The sequence below is a fragment of the Gopherus flavomarginatus genome, chromosome 23 (genome assembly GCF_025201925.1).
Source record: "Gopherus flavomarginatus isolate rGopFla2 chromosome 23, rGopFla2.mat.asm, whole genome shotgun sequence".
Lineage (NCBI taxonomy): Eukaryota > Metazoa > Chordata > Testudines > Testudinidae > Gopherus > Gopherus flavomarginatus.
Genome location: NC_066639.1, coordinates 1,903,154 through 1,921,813, shown reverse-complemented (window position 1 = coordinate 1,921,813; position 18,660 = coordinate 1,903,154). Strand labels below are relative to the sequence as shown.

General features: G+C 62.6%; 1 protein-coding gene across 4 annotated transcripts in view; it reads left to right on the top strand.

Annotated features, from left to right (window-relative positions):
• The window catches only part of LOC127039441 (butyrophilin subfamily 2 member A2-like), a 110,959-nt gene extending 108,233 nt beyond the window's left edge, over positions 1-2,726 (top strand). For 2 of the 4 annotated variants that reach the window (XM_050933192.1, XM_050933191.1), the window contains one exon: positions 844-2,725. In XM_050933192.1, the coding sequence (XP_050789149.1) occupies positions 844-1,367 (524 nt within the window). In that variant the 3' untranslated portion in view covers positions 1,368-2,725. Of the gene's footprint in view, positions 1-843 lie in introns of all 4 variants that reach the window. The other 2 variants (XM_050933193.1, XM_050933194.1) reach the window with 2 other exon arrangements.
• The last annotated feature ends 15,934 nt before the right edge of the window (positions 2,727-18,660 follow it).

Sequence of the window (18,660 nt, the reverse complement as noted above, 5' to 3'; positions counted from 1 at the left end):
TGAGATCTCAGAGCTGCTCCCTATTCAGAGCTGGGTAAATGCTGGAGGAAGGACGGTGGTGGATTAGCCACTGGGCCTACAGGGCCCATGCCCAGGGGCCCCAGCCAAATGGGGGCCCCTGGAAAAAATCTGCTGCTGGGTGGTGGAAGCCCAGAGCCCCAGCTGCCTGGTGGACAGGCAGGGTGGGGAAAGCCCCCGCACCCCAACCCCACTGCAGAAGCCGGGGGCAGGGAAAGACCCATGCCCCCTGACCACGTCCCTGGCAGAGTCAGGGGGTGTCAGGGAAAGCTCCTACCGCCCTCTGACCCTGTCCCCAGCAGAAGCACCAGGAGGGGCGAGAAAAGCCCCAGTGCCCCAACCCTGGCTCCCCGCCAAAGCGCCGGAGCTGGCGGGAGAAGCCCAAGTGCGTGGACACCCATGGTGGCCCCAGGACTGGAGGAGGTCTTGTTACCTACCATGGACTCAGGACTAGGGGAGCCTGGGGCCGTGGCAGGGGGACAGAGCTTCTCCAGTCTTGGGGCTGCTGTGGGGCATGGGGCAAAAAATAGCAAATGGGTTGTGGGGCTGCAGTGGGGGGCAGATCCTGGGTGGAACAGGGAAGGGGCAGAAATGAGCGGAGCCACAAGCAGAATGGGCAGAATGGGGAAGGAGCTGCAGGTGCAAGGTCTGGTGAGGGGGCCCGCACTTCCTCTGGCTCAGGGCCCCAGGAAACCTTAGTCCACCTCCGAGGAAGGCGATTCCCTGAGCCACTTGCCAACTGAGGCAGATTCTGTCACTGGCAGGATCGAACCCTCCTCCAGGGCTGAGCTCTGCCTCTAACCCTCTGAATGTCTCTCTCCTCAGCCAATGTGAGTCTGGACCCAGACACGGCTCATCCTCGGCTCGTCCTGTCGGAGGATCGGAAACACGTGAAATGGGAAGACGCACGGCAGGAACTGCCTGACAGTCTTGAGGAATTTGACCCTGATCCCTCGGTGCTGGGCTGTGAAGGATTCACCTCAGGGAGACATTGCTGGGAGGTGGAGGTGGAGGAAGGAGGATCCTGGGCTGTGGGGGTGGCCAGGGAGTCTGTGAGCAGAAAGGAAGGGAGCAGCCTTAACCCTGAGGGTGGGATCTGGGCTGTGCAGCGGTGCTGGTGGGGTCAGTTCCAGGCTCTCACCTCCCCTGCTGTGACCCCTCTGCCCCTGACCTGGGTCCCCAGCAGGATCCGGGTTTGTCTGGACTGTGAACGGGGGCAGGTGACATTTTTTGATGCTGGGAATGAGGCCCCGATCTTCACTTTCCCGCCGGCCTCTGTCACTGGGGAGAGATTTCAACCCTGGCTTTGTGTGGGGGACTCAGAAACCCAGCTCAGATTGTATCCCTGAGACATGGCGGGGGCCGGGGGGGGGACATACCCAGTGGTGAGCTGGGGCCAGTTCCCACAGCTCCAAGAACCGGTTGCTAAAATTAGATCTCCGTGGAGAACCGGTGGTTAAAGGGCCAGGGGGTGGGTGAAGAACTCCGGTCCGCGGGCCGGACCATCCCATTGCTCTCGGGATTCCCAGCTGGGGAGGCTGAGGCTCCCCTGGCCCTTCGCCCACTTCCCCCCAGCTGCAGCGTGGCCAGCCGCCCGCACCAGCTGGGCAGCTCAGCTGAGCTTGGAAGTCGTCCTGCTGCTGCTTTTTGAGCAGCTCTGCAAGGTGTGTGTGTGTGGGGTCCTGCTGCAAGCTCCAGGGCTGGCCAGAGGGGAGGGGGCAAGTGGGGCAATTGGCCCGGGCCCTGCAGGGGCCCCTGGCCCCACGAGGATGTCTCCCCCAGGCTCTCCCCTGCTACCCACACCCCAAAGAGCTGCAGCATGGCCAGCAGCTGGGCAGCTCAGCTGAGCTCTGGGCTGCCGGCAAGGTAAGGGGGCTGCAAGCTCCAGGGCAGTGGGGGGAGGGGGGAAGTGGGGCAATTTGCCTCAGGCCCCTGGCCCCACGAGGATGTCTCCCCCCAACCCCCCTGCAGAGCTGCAGCATGGTCAGCAGCTAGGCAGCTCAGCTGAGCTCCTGAGTTGTCCTGCTGCTTTGAGCTGCTGGCTAGGTAAGCGGGGAGGGGGCTGCAAGCTCTAGGGTTACTGGGGGGGGGCAAGTGGGGCAATTTGCCCCAGGCCCTGCAGGGCCCCCCCCATGGGTATGTCTCCCCCCATCCCGGCCTCCCCTCTGCTCCTCCCCTTAAATAAGAACTTTTTATAGGGAACCGGTTGTTAAGATTTTGGCAGCTCATCACTGGACATATCCCCTGGGGACCCTGAAATCAGCCTCTGACACCCTAGTTTCTACGCCCCTGGAGGACTGTCATCTGCCCAGCTCTCTGCCTTTTATCTCTGTGACCCTGGAAACTCCTTCCCCTCCCTCCCTTCAGCAGCAGGGGCTTGAATTTCTAGTTGAATTTCTGAACATGCCAGATCCCACCGCAATGCCTTCCCAGCCTCAGTGATCTTCAGTACCATCTCTGTCGGCAACGTCTGGGTCATTTCAGTACCAGTCAAATGTCCAGTGGCAGAACACACTCTCTGAGCATGAGTCTGATTATTTACTAATTGGGTAACTGCGACATTATTGATATAAACTGGGACCATGTAGAACATGGGTTGCAACCAAGGTCCTGTAGTGGCACCAAATCCTAGGTAAAGGGGGTCAGATAAAGTGTCCAAGACCAGGTTATGGGTTGCTGGTTAGGATGATGCTGTCTGTATGTCTGTATCATTTTGTAGTTGAAGTTATAAGTATTGGCTGTATACTGTCTGAGGGCTTGTCTACATCAGAAAGTTGCAGCGCTGGTGAGGGGGTTACAGCGCTGCAACTTAGGAGGTGTACACATCTGCAGGGCACCACCAGCGCTGCAACTCCCTGTTTGCAGCGCTGGCCATACTCCCGTTTTGTCTCGGGTGTAGAGGATCCAGCGCTGGTGATCCAGCGCTGGTAATCAAATATAGACACTTACCAGCGCTTTTCTTGACCTCCGTGGAATAAGCAGGTATCCCAGCATACCTGAGGAAGCCTCTGGTAATCAAGCTGGTCTCCTTCCCCGGTTTGCTCTCGCGTTCCCCGAACCCCGAGCAAGCAGGTCTCCTTCCCTGCGGTTTGCTGGGTGGTTCCGGGAACGCGAGAGCAAACCGCGGCGAAGCTGGTCTCCTTTCCCGGTTTGCTCTCGCGTTCCCGGAACCACCCAGCAAACCGCAGGGAAGGAGACCTGCTTGCTCGGGGTTCGGGGAACGCGAGAGCAAACCGCGGCGAAGCTGGTCTCCTTTCCTGGGTTTGCTCTCGCGTTCCCCGAACCACCCAGCAAACCGCAGGGAAGGAGACCTGCTTGTTCGGGGGTTCGGGGAACGAGAGAGCAAACCGGGAAAGGAGACCTGCTTCGCTGCGGTTTGCTCTCGCGTTCCCCGAACCTCCCTTGAAGCCGCCCAACAGCGCTGCAGTGTGGCCACATCTAACACCACTTGCAGCGCTGGTTGCTGTAAGTGTGGCCACTCTGCAGCGCTGGCCCTATACAGCTGTACTAATACAGCTTTAACAACCAGCGCTGCAAAATTTTAGATGTAGACATGGCCTGTATTTCAATTTGGTGCTGCAGTTCTGGGAAACACCCCAGACAAGTGTTAGCTCTGCTTAGCCTGCTTGATGGCCCATTAAGGACCATCAGCTACACAATTGACCCACTGAGAGGAGGCAGATATGTCTTGTAACTCAGCAAAGTATGCAGGGACTTGCCCATGTGACTCTGGACTCCATTTTGCTGTAATTTTCCACAGTAAGAACAAAGAGGTTCTTACACCTGGAAAAGAGACTATAAAAGGCTGATGCCTCATCTCCATCATGTTTTCAATCCTGCTTCTTACCTCTGGAGGGACTTTGCTACAAACTGAAGCTCTGAACAAAGAACTGATGACCCATCCCAGCGGGGGATGTTCCAGAGACTTGATTTGACCCTGCAGTTTACTCCATCACTGCTACAAGCCTGAACTAAGAACTTTGCCATTTCTGTATGGAATTGATTCCATGTCACCAATTCTAGCTCTCAGCTCTATCTTTTTCCCTTTATGAATAAACCTTTAGATTTTAGATTCTAAAGGATTGGCAACAGCGTCATTTGTGGGTACGATCTGATGTGTATATTGACCTGGGTCTGGGGTTTGGTCCTTTGGGATTGAGATAACCTTTTTCTTTTATTGGGTTGTTTGGTTTTCATAACCATTCATCCCCAGGACGAGTGCACTGGTGGGGATACTGGGAGACTGGAGTGTCTAAGGAAATTTCTTGTGTGACTTGTGGTTAACCAGTGGGGTGAAACCAAAGTCCTCTCTGTCTGGCTGGCTTGGTTTGCCTTAGAGGTGGAAAAAACCCCAGCCTTGGGCTGTAACTGCCCTGTTTTAAGTGATTTGTCCTGAATTGGCACTCTCAGTTGGGTCCCGCCAGAACCGCATCGTCACATGGGGGCAGGGCTGGACTGGCAGGGGCTGCGGGTCAGGAGTGAGGGGCACCGGCAGAGCGGGATGGGGGGGGCAGGGTTGGGCTGGCAGGGGCTGTGGGTCGGGAGTGAGGGGCACCGGCAGAGCAGGATGGGGGGGCAGGGCTGGCCTGGCAGGGGCTGCCGGTTGGGAGTGAGGGGCACCGGCAGAGCGGGATGAGGGGGGGGGCAGGGCTGGGCTGGCAGGGGCTGCCGGTCGGGAGTGAGGGGCACCAGCAGAGCTTGGGGGGGGCAGGGCTGGACTAGCAGGGGCTGCAGGTTGGGAGTGAGGGGCACTGGCAGAGCAGCAGGGCCAGGGCTGTGCTGGCAGGGGCTGCGGGTTGGGAGTGAGGGGACCATCAAAACTGAGGGGGGGCAGCGATGTGCTGGCAGGGGCTATGGGAGAGCCCGGCGCTGGGCTGGCAGGGGCTGGTAGTCAGGAGTAAGGGACACCGGCAGAACTGCGGGGGGGGGCACGGTTGGGCTGGCAGGGGCTGCAGGTCAGGAGTGAGGGGCACCGGCAGAGCTGGGGGGGCAGGGCTGGGCTGGCAGGGGCTGCAGGTCGGGAGTGAGGGGCACCGGCAAAGCTGGAGGGGCAGGGCTGGACTGGAAGGGGCTGCGCGTCGGGAGTGAGGGGCACCACAGAGTTGGGGGGGAGCCCAGGGCTGGACTAGCAGGGGCTGCAGATCGGGAGTGAGGGGCACCAGCAGAGCAGGGGGACGCAGGGCTGGGCTGGCAGGGGCTGCGAGTTGGGAGTGAGGGGCACCAGTAGAGCTGGGGGGGGCACGGCTGGGCTGGCAGGGGCCGTGGGTCGAGAATGAGGGGCGCCATCAGGGCTGGGGTGGGGCAGGGCTGGGCTAGCAGGGGCTGCAGGTTGGGAGTGAGGGGCACCATCAAAGCTGAGGGGGGGCAGGGGCTGTGGGTCGGGAGTGAGGAGCACCAGGAGAGCTCAGGGGGGGCAGGGCTGGGCTGGCAGGGGCTGCAGGTGGGGAGTGGGGACATGATCAGAGCTGGGGGGGGCCAGGGCTGTGCCGGCAGGGGCTGCAGGTCAGGAGTGAGGGGCACCATCAAAACTGGGGAAAGGGTAAGGCTGGGCTGGCAGGGGCTGCAGATCGGGAGTGAGGGGCACCGGCAAAGCTGGGGGGAGCAGGGCTGTACTGGAAGGGGCTGTGGGTCAGGAGTGAGGGGCACCACAGAGTTGGAGGGGAGCCCAGGGCTGGACTAGCAGGGGCTGCAGGTCAGGAGTGAGGGGCACCGGGAGAGCTCGGGGGGCAGGGCTGGGCCAGCAGGGGCTGCGGGTCGGGAGTGAGGGGCATGATCAGAGGTGGGGGGGGCATGGCTGGACTAGCAGGGGCTGCAGGTCAGGAGTGAGGGGCACTATCAAAGCTGGGGAGGGGGCAGGGCTGGGCTAGCAGGGGCTGCGGGTTGGGAGTGAGGGGCACTAGCAGTGGTGGGGGAGCCAGGGGGTTGCAGGTGGGGAGTGAGTGGCACTGGCAGAGCTGGGGGAAGACCTGGGGGCTGCAGGTCGGGAGTGAGGGGCACCGGCAGAGCTGGGGGAAGCCCAGGGGGATCCGTGGCAGTTCAGGATGGTGGAGTACAGGTGGATCTGGGGCAGGGCGGGATGGCGGAGCTCAGGAGGAACTGGGGCAGGGCAGGATGGGGGCCCAAAGGGATATTGGACAGGCTGGGCTGGGGGGGGGCAGGGGGATATCGGGCAGGTCGGGCTGGCGGGGCTCTGGGGGCTCTGGGTCAGGGCAGGATGAGGGGTCCAGGGGGATGTGGGGCAGGCCGGGCTGGCGGGGCCAAGGGGGATCTGGGGCAGGGTGGGATGGCTGGGCCCAGGGGGATCTGCCGCAGGGCAGGATGGGGGGTCCAGGGGGATATCGGGCAGGCCGGGCTGGGGGGGCCCAGGGGGATGTGGGGCAGGGCAGGATGGGGGGTCCAGGGGGATATCAGGCAGGCCGGGCTGGGGGGGCCCAGGGGGATGTGGGGCAGGGCAGGATGGAGGGTCCAGGGGGATATCGGGCAGGCCGGGCTGGGGGGGTGCAGGGGGATGTGGGGCAGGCCGGGCTGCGGGCGCCCAGGGGGATGTGGGGCAGGGCAGGATGGGAGGTCGAGGGGGATATCAGGCAGGCCGGGCTGGGGGGGCCCAGGGGGATGTGGGGCAGGGCAGGATGGGGGGTCCAGGGGGATATCAGGCAGGCCGGGCTGGTGGGGCCCAGGGGGATCCGGGGCAGGGCAGGATGGGGGGTCCAGGGGGATATCAGGCAGGCCAGGCTGTTGGGGCCCAGGGGGATCCGGGGCAGGGCAGTATGGGGGGTCCAGAGGGTATCAGGCAGGCTGGGCTGGGGGGGCCCAGGGGCATGTGGGGCAGGGCAGGATGCGGGTCCAGGGGGATCTGGGGCAGGCCGGGCTGGTGGGGCCCAGGGGGATCCCATTCACCCTGCATCGTCCACTGGTGCTCACGGGCTCGCAGCTTTGACCTCCCCCACAAGTCCTGGGACAGGCCCAGATCTGGCCCTAACGGGGCTGCTCACGACCCCGCCAGCCTGGACTGGCCCCACCCCATCCCACCCCCCTCTACTTCGGGTCCCCTGCATCTCCCCCCAGTCTCTTCCCTGCCAGGGTCTCCAGGGGCCCCTCGCCCCACAGCAGGGTCCCCAGCTCGCCCTTGTGCCAGGGGCCGTGTGCACCTCTGGTCCCACTTTGCCCCATGCCCGTGGGTGCTGCCTCCCTGGGGGGCCAGAGCCGTGAGCCACCCCCTGCCCTTACCGGGAAGGTCTGCGCCAACTGGGGGCAGTTCTCCAGCTCCGCCAGGCCCGGGCGATGCAAACCCTCCCCTCCCGGGAGCTGGGACCCGAATCCAGAGCCGGCCAGGGGGAGCCGGGACCTGACCCCAGAGCCGGCTGAGGGGAGCTGGGAGTGACCCCAGAGCCGGCCGGGGGGAGCCTGGAGCGAGCCCAGAGCCGGCCGGGGGGACCCGGGAGCGAGCCCAGAGTCGGCCGGGGGGAGAGGGGACCCGACCCCAGAGCTGGCCGGGAGGACCCGGGAGTGACCCCAGAGCCGGCCGGGGGAGCCGGGACCCGACCCCAGAGCTGGCCGGGGGGACCTGGGAGTGACCCCAGAGCTGGCCGGGGGACCCAGGAGTGACCCCAGAGCTGGCCAGGGGGACCCAGGAGTGACCCCAGAGCCGGCCGGGGGGACCCAGGACCCGATCCCTGAGCTGGCCGGGGGACCCAGGAGTGACCCCAGAGCTGGCCGGGGGGACCCGGGAGCGACCCCAGAGCCGGCCGGGGGAGCCGGGACCCGACCCCAGAGCCGGCTGGGGGGAGCTGGGAACCAAACCCAGAGCTGGCCGGGGGGACCCAGGACCCGATCCCAGAGCTGGCCGGGGGGACCTGGGAGTGACCCCAGAGCCGGCCGGGGGGAGCCGGGACCCGATCCCTGAGCCGGCCGGGGGACCCGGGAGTGACCCCAGAGCCGGCCGGGGGGAGCCGGGACCCGATCCCAGAGCCGGCCAGGGGACCCGGGAGTGACCCCAGAGCCGGCCGGGGGGAGCCGGGACCCGATCCCTGAGCTGGCCGGGGGACCTGGGAGTGACCCCAGAGCTGGCTGGGGGCCCCGGGAGCGACCCCAGAGCCGGCCAGGGGGACCTGGGAGCGACCCCAGAGCCGGCCGGGGGGAGCCGGGACCCGATCCCAGAGCCGGCCGGGGGACCCGGGAGTGACCCCAGAGCTGGCCGGGGGGAGCCGGGACCCGATCCCTGAGCTGGCCGGGGGACCCGGGAGTGACCCCAGAGCTGGCTGGGGGCCCCGGGAGCGACCCCAGAGCTGGCCAGGGGGACCCAGGAGTGACCCCAGAGCCGGCCGGGGGGACCCAGGACCCGATCCCAGAGCTGGCCAGGGGGACCTGGGAGTGACCCCAGAGCTGGCCGGGGGGACCCAGGACCCGATCCCAGAGCCGGCCGGGGGGACCTGGGAGTGACCCCAGAGCCGGCAGGGGGGAGCTGGGACCTGACCCCAGAGCCGGCCGGGGGGACCCGGGAGTGATCCCAGAGCCGGCCAGGGGGACCCAGGAGTGACCCCAGAGCCGGCCGGGGGGAGCCGGGACCCGACCTCAGAACCGGCTGGGGGACCCGGGAGCCAGCGGTGGGGCCCCGTTCCCGGCTAAGGACGTTTCCCACCCGCAGCCTGTGCCGAGCCGTCCGGCCAGGCCGTCCGGGAGCCTCTGCCCCGAGCCCAAGCTGAGCTTTGTCTCCTCGGGGCAGGATCGGGGGGGGGTCTCAGTCCCCTGGTGCCCCCCCCGCCCCCAGGGTCCGCACCCTAAACAGCCCCCCCCCGCGGGGTTCGGTTCTTCCCGGCGCTTTTCCCTGGGACTGGAGCGTCGGGCTCAGCGCGGACAATGGGCCCCTTGAGGGCCCGAAAATGCCCCCGGCCCCAAAGCAGCAAGAAAACAACCCCCAGTGACAGCTTCTGCCCCCCCCGCGTGACAATCTTCCCCCCACGCCCTGCCCCGACACCCCCGGGATGTGAGGGGAGAGGGCTCCGGCTGAGGGGCTCGGGGCCAGCTGGGGGGCCGGGCACCCGGGGGTGGGAACGGGGCGCCAGGCTGGGAAAGCCCCCCCAGCCCCCAGGCTGCCGGCCTGCGGGGTAGGGGGAGGCGCTGCCTGGCCCAGCGGGGAGCGCAGCCGGGGACCTCATTCACAGACCGGCGTGGGGAGGGGCAAACTCCGGCCCGCGGGACCCTCCTGTCCAGCCCCCCCGAGCACCCAGCTGGGGAGAGCGAGTGTCCCCCGGCCCCCCGCAAAGAGTCCCTGGAGCCCCCCAGCCCCCTGCACAGAGCCCCCAGAGTCCCCCTGCTCCCCCGGCCCCCCACACAGAGCCCCCAGAGCCCCCCAGCCCCCCGCACAGAGCCCCCCTGCTCCCCCAGCCCCCCGCACGGAGCCCCCGGAGCCCCCCTGATTCCCCGGCCCCCCTGCTCCCCCAGCCCCCCGCACAGAGCCCCCAGAGCCCCCCTGCTCCCCCAGCTCCCCACACAGAGCCCCTGCAGCCCCCCCTGCTCCCCCAGCCCCCCGCACAGAGCCCCCAGAGACCCCTCTGCTTCCCCGGCCCCCTGCAAAGAGCCCCCGGAGCCCCCCTGCTCCCCCGGCCCCCCGCACAGAGCCCCCGGAGACCCCCCTGCTCCCCTGGCCCCCCGCACAGAGCCCCCGGAGCCCCCTCTGCTTCCCCGGCCCCCTGCAAAGAGCCCCTGGAGCCCCCCTGCTCCCCTGGCCCCCCGCTCAGAGCCCCCGGAGCCCCCCCTGCTCCTTTGGCCCCCTGCTCTGCCCCTATCCTCCCCCCATCCTCAGCGCCCTCCCACCCTCCTCGTCTCCCCCCGCTGAGCCCCCCAAACCCAGACACCCCCCCGCTCAGCCCCCCCCACCCAGACTCCCCTGTACTGAGCTCCCCACACCCAGACACCCCCCCCGCTGAGCACCTCACACCCAGACACCCCTCTGCAGAGTCCCACTGCCCCATCCACCCCCCAACAAGCCCCTGTGTGTCCAGATCCCCAGCTGAGCCACCAGCCCCCTCGACTGCTCCACCCCGAACCCTCCTACCCCCACCTGGATCCCATCCCCCACTGTGTCAGGGTTGAGTCCCTGTCCCGGGAAGAGAGCGGGGAGGCTGCAGGGGGGTGTCCCACCCCCATGGGCCAGCGGCCTGGGCTCCCCCCGCGTGGCTGGACCCTCCGCGTCCATTTATTGACAAACAACAGTGGCAGAGATTTCAAACAGTGCCCAGCGCTCGTCATGTTGGGGTGCTGGGTCCCCTCAGGAATTGGGGTGCTGGGTCCCCTCAGGAATTGGGGTGCTGGGTCCGCTCATGACGTTGGGATGCTGGGTCCCCTCAGGAACTGGGGTGCTGGGTCCCCTCAGGACATTGGGGTGCTGGGCAGTTGGGGGGGCTGGGGGGTGTGGCAGAGCTCGCTGGCAGCGCAGTGTGGGGCTGGTGGCTGCGGGATTATGAAAGATGCCCTCGTGTGGGACTGCCCGGACCGAGGCTGTGCCCCCCCCCGCGTCCTCCCGCTCTGGGGATCGACCCCCCCCCCCGCCATGCCCCATTCCCCACCAATACGTCTGGTGCCGGGCCCGCAAAAGGTTAATCGGGCCCTGTCCTCGCCCCCTCGTGCTCAGAGCTGCACGGCCAGCGGGATGTGAGGGAGATGGATGGGGAGGGGGCCATACAGGGGGGGCAAAGGGGGGGCTGAGGGTTGGCCGGACGGCGGGACAGGAGCAGAGCTGCAGGGACGGACGGTGACCTCGCAGGCGGGAAGCGGGACGGGATCCGCTCCTGGCCCCCGGCCCCGTCATCTCCGGCCCCCGTCGGCCTCGGCCCCCGTCTCTCCCAGCCCCCGGCCCCGTCGTCCCCCCGGTGCCTGCGTCCCGGGCGCACCCCTGGGCGTGACGCGCTCCTGGGCACGGCCAAGCGGGCGAGCCCCCGGCGGCTGAGCCAGCCACGCCCGAGCCTGCCCCAGATCTGCCCCCCCGGGGCAGCAAGGGGGAGTCCTGGCCCCTCCTCGCCGCCCAAGCGGCTGCTGAGCCCAGAGCCCGAGGTCTCCCGGCTGCACCCGGCCTCCCCCCCGAATTGCTGGGGGCACAGCCTGGCTGGGTGGGGGCGAGGTCCCGGCGGGGGCTGGTCTCTCTCCCCGCTGCATTGGGAGTCTCCGTACCGGGGTGAGCGGCGCTTTCTCTGCTCCCCGCGGCCCCTCCCTGGAGCCGGGCCTGGGGTCTCTGCTGTCCGGGGGACGCTGCTCCGGCTCCGGGCAGGCGCTCGGTGGGGCGAGGGCTGCAACTCGGCGCTTCCTGTAGCAGAAATGTCAGGAAAATCAGCCTTGGCCCCTTCCTTAGCAAGCCGTGTGACACCCCGGCCCACGCCCACGCACGGGGATTAGGGGTGGGTGGGCGTCCGGGTGCAGCACCCCCTGCTGGCCAGGTGGGGCAGTGCGTGGGAAATATCGCTCCTGGGGGGCACTGTCCCCTGGTGACCAGGTGGGGCAGAGCCCTATGTGTGTCTGCCCCCCAACACTGAGATAGTGACCCCTGCTGGCCAGGTGGGGCAGAGCCCTATGTGTGTCTGCCCCCCAACACTGAGATAGTGACCCCTGCTGGCCAGGCGCGGGAGTGCCCTGTAGGTGCCATCTTGTAGCAGCAGTGACCCCTGCTGGCCAGGCGCGGCAATGCCTGCCATATATCCCCCCCCAGCGCTGCTGCAGCAACCCCTGCTGGCCATGGAGGGCAGCTGCCTATGTGACCCCACCCCTAGCGCTGGCGGATGGGTCGGTGGGGCAGGGCCCTGTATGTGTATCGGCCCCCGGGGCGGTTCCCTCTGCGTCTCCCACTCTCATCCAGGTGACTGGTGCTGCCCGGCTGGGGCAGTGCCCTGTGTGTATTTACTCCCCCCAGCCCCTGCACTGGGCCCGTGGCCACTGGTAGCCAGAGGAGTCGGTGCCTGCGGTGCGTTTTTCCCCTCGCCCAAGGTGGTAGGGTGCCTGGGGGTCAGGCAGGGCCCTGGAGATCTTCCAACCCCATTGCGGCAGCGAGCCCGGTTCCCGGTGTGCATCACTCCCCCGCTAGGGACGGGCACCGGTGGGCAGGTGGGGCAGTGCTGAGTGTGTGGCCCCCGCCACCCTCTGGGGCCAGGTAGGGCAGGCACTGATCCTTGGCATCCACGTGGGGCAATAGCCTCTGTGTATCCCCCAGCTGCGGCAGTGAACCCTGCTGGCCAGGTGGGGCAGTGATCTCTCTGGGGTGGCCTGGTCTGGCAGTGCCCTATAGTATCTCCTCCCGCCCCCCCACCCCACGCACCCCATTATGGTAGTGGCCACATCAGGCAGCGAGTGGCCTGTTTATCATTCCCTGCCACCACCAGCATTCCTGCAGTGACCCTCAGCGGCCATGTACAGCACTGCACTGCATGTACTCCCCCAACAATCACTGCAGTGACCCTAGGGCCCTGCGTGTATCCCCCCCAACCATCGCTGCAGTGACCCCAGGGCCCTGCCTGTATCACCCCACAACCATTGCTGCAGTGACCCCAGGGCCCCACGTGTATCCCCTCAACCATTGCTGCAGTGATCCCAAATCCTGCCTGTATCACCCCACAACCATCGCTGCAGTGACCCCAGGGCTCTGCATGTATCGCCCCCCAACCATTGCTGACGTGACCCCAGGGCCTGGCACGTATCCCCCCCAAACATCACTGCAGTGACCCCAGTACCGTGCCTGAATCCCCCCCATCATTGCTGCAGTGACCCCAGGACCCTGCATGTAACCCCCCAACCATCGCTGCAGTGACCCCAGAGCCCTGCATACATCCCCCCAACCACTGCTGCAGTGACCCCAGGGCCCTGCACATATCCCCCCTGACCATTGCTGTAGTGACCACAGGGCCCTGCACGTATCCCCCCCCAACCATTGCTGCAGTCACCCCAGGGCCCTGCCTTTATCCCCGCAACCATCACTGCAGTGACCTCAGAGCCCTGCACGTATACCCCCCAACCATAGAATCATAGACTATTAGGGTTGGAAGGGACCTCAGAAGGTCATCTAGTCCAACCCCCTGCTCCAAACAGGACCAATCCCCAGATTTTTACCCCCGTTCCCTTAATGGCCCCCTCAGGGATTGAACTCACAACCCTGGGTTTAGTAGGCCAATGCTCAAACCCCTGAGCTATCCCTCCCCCCATTGCTGCAGTGACCCCAGGGCCCTGCAGGTATCCACCCCACAACCATCACTGCAGTGACCCCAGGGCCTGCACGTATTCCCCCCCCACAACCTTCGCTGAAGTTACCCCAGGGCCCTGCCTGTACCCCCCCGACCATCGCTGCAGTGACCCCAGGGCCCTGCCTGTATCCCCCCCAACCATCGCTGCAGTGACCCCAGGGCACTTCACGTATCCCCCAACCATTGCTGCGGTGACCCCAGGGCCCTGCAGGTATCCCCCCCACAACCATCACTGCAGTGACCCCAGGGCCCTGGACTTATTCCCCCCCACACAACCATCACTGCAGTGACCCCAGGGCCCTGCACGCATCCCCCCCGAACCATCGCTGCAGTGACTCCAGGGCCCTGCATATATTTCCCCCGACCATTGCTGCAGTGACCCCAGGGCCCTCCCTGTATCCCCCCAACCACTGCTGGAGTGACCTCAGAGCCCTGCATGTATCCCCCCCAACCATTGCTGCAGTGACCCCAGGGCCCTGGACTTATTCCCCCCCACACAACCATCACTGCAGTGACCCCAGGGCCCTGCACGCATCCCCCCCCAACCATCGCTGCAGTGACCCCATGGCCCTGCATGTATCCCCCCCAACCATCGCTGCAGTGACCCTGGGGCCGTGCATGTATCCCCCCAACCATCGCTGCACTGACCCCAGAGCCCTGCATGCATTCCCCCAACCACTGCTGCAGTGACCCCAGGGCCCTGCACGTATCCCCCCAACCATTGCTGCAGTGATCCCAACGCCCTGCACGTATCCCGCCCAGAACCATCACTGCAGTGACCCCAGGGCCCTGCATGTATACCCCCCCAACCATCACTGCAGTGACCCCAGGGCCCAGGGCCCTCCATATATTCCCCCAAACACTGCTGCAGTGACCCCAGGGCCCTGCCTGTATCCCGACAACCATCGCTGCAATGACCCCAGGACCCTGCCTGTATGCCCCCCCAACCATCGCTGCAGTGACCCCAGGGCCCTGCACGTATCCCCCAACCATCGCTGCAGTGACCCCAGGGCCCTGCCTGTATCCCCCCACACCATCACCGCAGTGACCCCAGGGCCCTGCATGTATCCCCCTCAACCATCGCTGCAGTGACCCCAGGACCCTGCCTGTATCCCCCCACAACCATCACTGCAGTGACCCCAGGGCCCTGCCTGTATCCGCCCAACCATCGCTGCAGTGACCCCAGGGCCCTGTCTGTATCCGCCCAACCATCGGTGCAGTGACACCACGGCCCTGCCTGTATCCCCCCCCAACCATCGCTGCAGTGACCCCAGGGCACTGCCTGTATCCCCCCACAACCATCACTGCAGTGACCCCAGGGCCCTGCCTGTATCCCCACACAACCATCACTGCAGTGACCCCAGGGCCCTGCCTGAATCCACCCAACCATCGCTGCAGTGACCCCAGGGCCCTGCCTGTATCCCCCCTCAACCATAGCTGCAATGACCCCAGGGCCCTGCCTGTATCCCCCTCACAACCATCGCTGCAGTGACTCCAGGTCCCTGCGTGTATACCCCCCACAACCATTGCTGCAGTGACCCCAGGGCCCGGCACGTATCCCCCCCAACCATCGCTGCAGTGACCCCAGAGCCCTGCCTGAATCCGCCCAACCATCGCTGCAGTGACCCAAGGGCCCTGCATGTATCCCCCCCAACAATCCCTGCAGTGACCCCGGGGTCCTGCCTGTATCCCCCCTCACAACTATCGCTGCAGTGACCCCAGAACCCTACCTGTATCCCCCAACCATTGCTGTAGTGACCCCAGGGCCCTGCATGTAAACCCCCACAACCATCGCTGCAGTGATCTCAGAGCCCTGCATGTATCCCCTCCCAACCATTGCTGCAGTGACCCCAGGGCCCTGCATGTAACCCCTCACAACCGTCGCTTCAGTCTCCTCAGAGCCCTGCATGTATCCCCCCCTGACATAACCTTAGTCCCAGATTTGGACCTTAGCGTCCAAAATATGGGGGTTAGCATGAAAACCTCCAAGCTTAGTTACCAGCTTGGACCTGGTACCTGCTGCCACCACCCAAAAAATTAGAGTGTTTTGGGGCACTCTGGTCCCCCTGAAAAACCTTCCCTGGGGACCCCAAGACCCAAATCCCTTGAGTCTCACAACAAAGGGAAATAATCCTTTTTCCCTTCCCCCCTCCAGGTGCTCCTGGAGAGATACACAGACACAAGCTCTGTGAATCCAAACAGAGTGAATCTCCCTCTCTGTTCCCAATCCTGGAAACAAAAAGTACTTTCCTATTCCCCCAGAGGGAATGCAAAGTCAGGCTAGCAATCCAACACACAAATCTCCCCTTGATTTCTTCCTCCCACCAATTCCCTGGTGAGTACAGACTCAATTTCCCTGAAGTAAAGAAAAACTCCAACAGGTCTTAAAAGAAAGCTTTATATAAAAAGAAAGAAAAATAAGTACAAATGTTCTCTCTGTATTAAGATGATACAACACAGGGTCAATTGCTTAAAAGAATATTGAATAAACAGCCTTATTCCAAAAGAATACAAATCAAAGCACTCCAGCACTTATATTCATGCAAATACCAAAGAAAAGAAACCATAGAACTTACTATCTGATCTCTTTGTCCTTACACTTGGAAACAGAAGACTAGAAAAAAGAAACTACTTCTCCAAAGCTCAGAGAAAGCAGGCAGGCAGACAAAGACCTTAGACACTCAAATCCCTCCACCCAAAGTTGAAAAAATCCGGTTTCCTGATTGGTCCTCTGGTCAGGTGCTTCAGGTGAAAGAGACATTAACCCTTAGCTATCTGTTTATGACACGCCCCCCAAATTGCAGACAGTGGGGAAGCTCACTGGCGGCGATTTCCTTCTAGAACTTTAAAATAAACAGATTAATACAACACATACACCTTTACATATACTCCTAAGTATATAACTAATAGACTTCTACATTTTAAGAACACTTTTTAACTACTGGATTCTGGGAAACTCTCACGGGAGAGTGCATCAGCAACTTTATTAGAAGCTCCTGTGATGTGTTGAATTTCAAAATCAAAATCTTGGAGAGCTAAACTCCAACGAAGAAGTTTCTTGTTGTTCCCCTTGGCAGTATGAAGCCACTTTAGTGCAGCATGGTCAGTTTGTAGTTGGAACCGCCGTCCCCAAACATATGGGCGTAGCTTTTCCAGGGCGTACACAATGGCATAGCATTCCTTTTCACTGACTGACCAGTGACTTTCCCTCTCAGACAGTTTCTTGCTGAGAAACACGACAGGATGGAAGTTGTGATCTGTTGCTTCCTGCATGAGCACTGCTCCTATACCACGCTCAGATGCATCTGTGGTTACTAGGAATGGCTTGTCAAAATCCGGGGCCCTGAGCACAGGGTCCGACATGAGCATTGCCTTAAGTTGGGTAAAGGCCTTTTGACACTCATCAGTCCACTTAACTGCATTTGGCTGGGTCTTTTTGGTCAGGTCGGTCAGTGGGGCAGCGATTTGGCTGTAGTGTGGTACAAATCGCCTGTAGTATCCGGCCAAGCCTAAGAAGGATTGGACCTGCTTCTTGGACCGTGGGACAGGCCACTTTTGGATAGCATCCACCTTGGCCTGTAGGGGGTTTATGGTTCCTCGACCCACCTGGTGCCCCAGGTAAGTCACTCTGTTTTGGCCTATTTGACACTTTTTGGCCTTAACAGTTAGTCCTGCCTGCCTGATGCGCTCAAAGACCTTTTTCAGGTGTATTAGGTGTTCGGGCCAGGAGTCTGAAAAAATGGCCACATCATCGAGGTAGGCAACTGCAAATTTTCCCAGTCCAGCTAGTAGACCATCTACCAGCCTCTGGAAGGTGGCGGGTGCATTTTGAAGGCCGAAAGGAAGGACATTGAATTCATACACCCCCGCATGGGTGACGAATGCTGACCTCTTCTTGGCAGGTTCATCTAGTGGTACTTGCCAGTACCCCTTGGTTAAGTCTATTGTAGAGATGAACTGGGCACGTCCCAACTTTTCCAATAGCTCATCGGTACGTGGCATTGGATAGTTGTCCGGACGAGTTACAGCATTTAGCTTACGGTAGTCCACGCAAAAGCGTATTTCCCCATCTGGTTTGGGTACCAGAACCACTGGAGATGCCCATGCACTGGTAGATGAGCGGATTATACCCATCTGTAGCATGTTTTGGATCTCCCGTTCTATAGCAGCTTGGGCATGAGGAGACACTCGGTAGGGTGGGGTTCTGATTGGGTGAGCATTACCTGTATCAATGGAGTGGTATGCCCGTTCAGTCCGTCCTGGGGTGGCTGAGAACAATGGGGCGAAGCTAGTGCACAGCTCCTTGATTTGTTGCCGCTGCAGACGTTCCAGGGTGGTTGAGAGGTTCACCTCTTCCACGCCACCGTCTTTTTTCCCGTCGTAGTAGACACCGTCAGGCCACTCAGCATCATCTCCCTGGACTGTAAACTGACAAACCTGTAAATCTCTGGAATAGAAAGGCTTGAGAGAATTAACATGGTACACTTTAGGCTTTAGTGAGGAATTGGGAAAGGCTATGAGGTAGTTTACAGCTCCCAGGCGCTCTTGGACCGTGAATGGCCCTTCCCATGATGCTTCCATCTTATGGGCCTGTTGCGCCTTCAAGACCATAACCTGGTCTCCTACCTTGAAGGACCGATCTCTGGCATGTCTGTCATACCAGGCCTTTTGCTCTTCTTGAGCATCCTTTAGGTTCTCTCTAGCAAGGGCTAAAGAGTGTCGGAGGGTGCTTTGTAGGTTGCTTACAAAGTCCAGAATGTTAGTTCCTGGAGAAGGCGTAAACCCCTCCCATTGCTGCTTTACCAACTGTAATGGTCCCTTAACCTCGTGACCATACACAAGTTCAAATGGTGAAAACCCTAAACTGGGATGTGGTACAGCCCTGTAGGCAAACAGCAACTGCTGCAACACTAGGTCCCAATTATTGGAGAATTCGTTGATGAATTTTCGTATCATGGCCCCCAAAGTTCCATTGAACCTTTCCACCAGGCCACTGGTTTGATGGTGGTACGGGGTGGCAACCAAGTGATTCACCCCATGAGTTTCCCACAGTTTTTCCATGGTCCCTGCCAGGAAATTAGACCCTGAATCTGTAAGGATGTCACAGGGCCAACCTACCCTGGCAAAGATGTCTGTTAAGGCCAGGCACAGAGTGTTAGCCCTGGTGTTGCCTAGAGCTACTGCTTCTGGCCATCGGGTAGCAAAGTTCACTAAAGTCAGTACGTACTGCTTTCCTCTGGGCGTCTTTTTTGGGAAAGGGCCCAGAATATTCACAGCTACTTGCTGAAATGGGACCTCAATTATGGGGAGTGGCTGGAGAGGGGCCTTGACCTGGTCTTGAGGCTTTTCCACTCTTTGGCATACCTCACAAGACCGGACATACTTGGCAACGTCCTTGCCCATCCCCTCCCAGTGGAAGGAC